Source organism: Monoraphidium neglectum (assembly GCF_000611645.1).
Source record: "Monoraphidium neglectum strain SAG 48.87 unplaced genomic scaffold scaffold06238, whole genome shotgun sequence".
Taxonomy (NCBI): domain Eukaryota; kingdom Viridiplantae; phylum Chlorophyta; class Chlorophyceae; order Sphaeropleales; family Selenastraceae; genus Monoraphidium; species Monoraphidium neglectum.
The window spans coordinates 1-2,391 of NW_014007398.1; the positions used below are offsets into that span (position 1 = coordinate 1).

General features: G+C 62.1%; 1 protein-coding gene across 1 annotated transcript; it reads right to left on the reverse strand.

The window, feature by feature from the left end:
• Positions 1-122: 122 nt before the first annotated feature.
• On the reverse strand, positions 123-2,342 carry MNEG_16318 (WD repeat-containing protein 65; the record flags this gene model as incomplete). Its single annotated transcript, XM_014035212.1, has 6 exons — positions 123-182; positions 337-391; positions 738-820; positions 1,182-1,259; positions 1,522-1,594; positions 2,236-2,342. 6 exons carry the CDS (start codon positions 2,340-2,342, stop codon positions 123-125), a joined length of 456 nt encoding a protein of 151 aa, XP_013890666.1.
• Between the last annotated feature and the right edge of the window lie 49 nt (positions 2,343-2,391).

Consider the following 2,391-nt stretch of genomic DNA (forward strand, 5'->3'; position numbering starts at 1 on the left):
CGTTGCACCCTTGATGGTGGCATAGAGGTCCTTCTGCTGCTCATGCTGCGCCGCCACCGCCTCCCTCTGCTCGTCCAGGTCCTTGGCAAGCCCCTGCAAGATGGGATGATGTCATGATGACGTCATGATGACGTCATGATGACGTCACATGTGGGGGGGCGCAGGTGGCGCGAGTCCCACGGCTGGAGGGGGGCGCTTGCTGGTGGTTGCGGCCCCTCGAGTGACAGCTACCAGCTGGACTTTTGGCGCTTGCAACAACAGAGCTCCCAACTCTGATCGTTCGCAGACGCGTGGTTTCGTGCGCAAGCTGTTTGGCTGTGCGGCCAGAGCTCTCACCTGGAACTTTTTGCGCATGATGCCATTCTCGCCCTTGAGCCTCAGGGCTGTCTCCCTGCCAAGGAGCGGGCAGGGCGGTTGCATCAGTGCATGCGGCAGCTGAGCTCAGCGGCATGAGCGCCCACGCCCTCATTACAGCACGAAGGCAACTTTCAAATGAGAAATCCCATTCACATAAGCAACCTTGAGTCAACTCAAGATCCCAGCCGGGTATTCCTCTGTCGCAGCGGTCGTCTGCGCGTTTTGGATGTGCGCGGGTGTCGCCTACACGGAGCCCAGGCATGCAGCTCGCGCCGCTTGCGGTACGCGCAGGTGCGCCGCTCTCGTGATACGCTCGGACGCGACCTCGTCAACGCGATGGCGGGCGTTGCCGTGCCGGGGACGCGTGCGTGCATGCGCACCTCTCGGCGCCGAGCCTCTGCTCGTAGGTCTCCTTGAGGTCCTCAATCTCGCAGTCCGCGTCCTCTTCCATCTGGCGCTTGACCTGGAGTGACGTAGCATGACGTCACCAGGTGGGGTGTGGGATCACGCGGCGAGACGCGACGCGGCGTGGGCAAAGCACGCGGGTGGTGAGGGTGCGCTTGGTTGGGACCGGCTGAGTGGGGCTAGGTTTTCCTGTTGAGGGAGCACTTGTTGAAGCGGTGTGGGCTTGCCGACGACGGCCGATGACATTGGATAATGACTTGTGATCAATCCGCTGCTGAGGGTCAGACGGCAAGGCCAGTGTGACCCGCAGCACTGTCACACGACCGCGCAGCCAGCCGCAGGCCCTGCGGGCCCTCAACAGCCCGCCCCTCCCCAGGGCTGAATAGACAAACGCAGCGCCCAGGCCTCGACCCGCGTACCTCTGCAAACTCGCGCTCTAGGCCCTCCTTCTCCTGCCTCAGCGCCTCCTTGGCCAGCGCCTCCTCCGCCAGCTTGGCCTGCGTTTTGGTCAATCAAGTTGCGACCTTGATGAAAGGGCGGGCGCAGCAGGCCCTCGCCAGAGTGATGGGCCTGGCAAAAATGTCCAGTGCGCGCAAACCACAAGCACCACGAGGTCGGTGCCCACGGCCTTACCTGTTCCACTCGCTGTGCCGCTGGCGTGCAGCTCTCGTGCGCCCACCCCACAGCCTCACTCCCTTTGCGCCTCCCCCTGCCATCGAGGTCGAACCCATTCGTGCAGCAAAGTCAGCCGGCCCTCACCTCGTACTCCTCTGTCAGCTCTGCAATGACGCGCTCATGACTCTCAACCAGCAGAGCGTTCTGCTCGTCCCACCTGCGCCACCACAAATTCAGGAGGAGGATTAGGATTAGAATTAGGATTGTTACAGCGTCCCGCGGTCGCCCGCTCCTGGAGACATCCAGGCTCATGGGATTGTACAGTGAAGCACCAGCGTTGTGTGACTGAGATTCAGGTGGCTACCGTGCGCCGTTCAAAGCAGGCGTGCACGAAGGCCCCCAGTGTGTGCTGATCCGCGCTGGGCACAAAGGCGCGCATGCGCGCAGGCGCGGGTAGATTTGCAAACAAGGGCGCAAAGCGCGGCTCGGCCCGCAGGTCCGCGTATGCGGGGCAATCAAGCAGAGCATGTTCAGCCGTTTCGTCACGGCCCAGGCCGTCGCAGTGGGGGCAATGGGTGGGGGTGTTGTAATGAAGATTCGGAGAGCAGAAGTTGCATGCAGGAAGCCGCCGGCTGCCCCTGCATGCATCGCAGGCTCTTGGACTGGTGGACTGTGGGTTTTGCACTTGCGGACTGCCAGGCTTGCCTGTGTTAGCTCCAATTGCACAAATTGTTATGGCCGCCCCTCCCTGCTGGCCCCCGTTTCTAACCCAATCCACTCCCTCAGCCCCGACAGCCCCACACTGAGGGTTTGATGTGCATTCAACCCCCTCCCTTGGACCACCCCACTTGGTCCCACCTCTCGTTAAGAGCCTCCTTCTCCTGCAGCAACGAGCTGTACCGCTCCACCTCAGTCATCAACTTGGCCTGCGGTACAACGTTAGCAGGCAGGTCAGGACCGCGCATAAAACATGGAGTGACGCAGGCGGCGGAGACAACGGCACTGCAGGCTTGG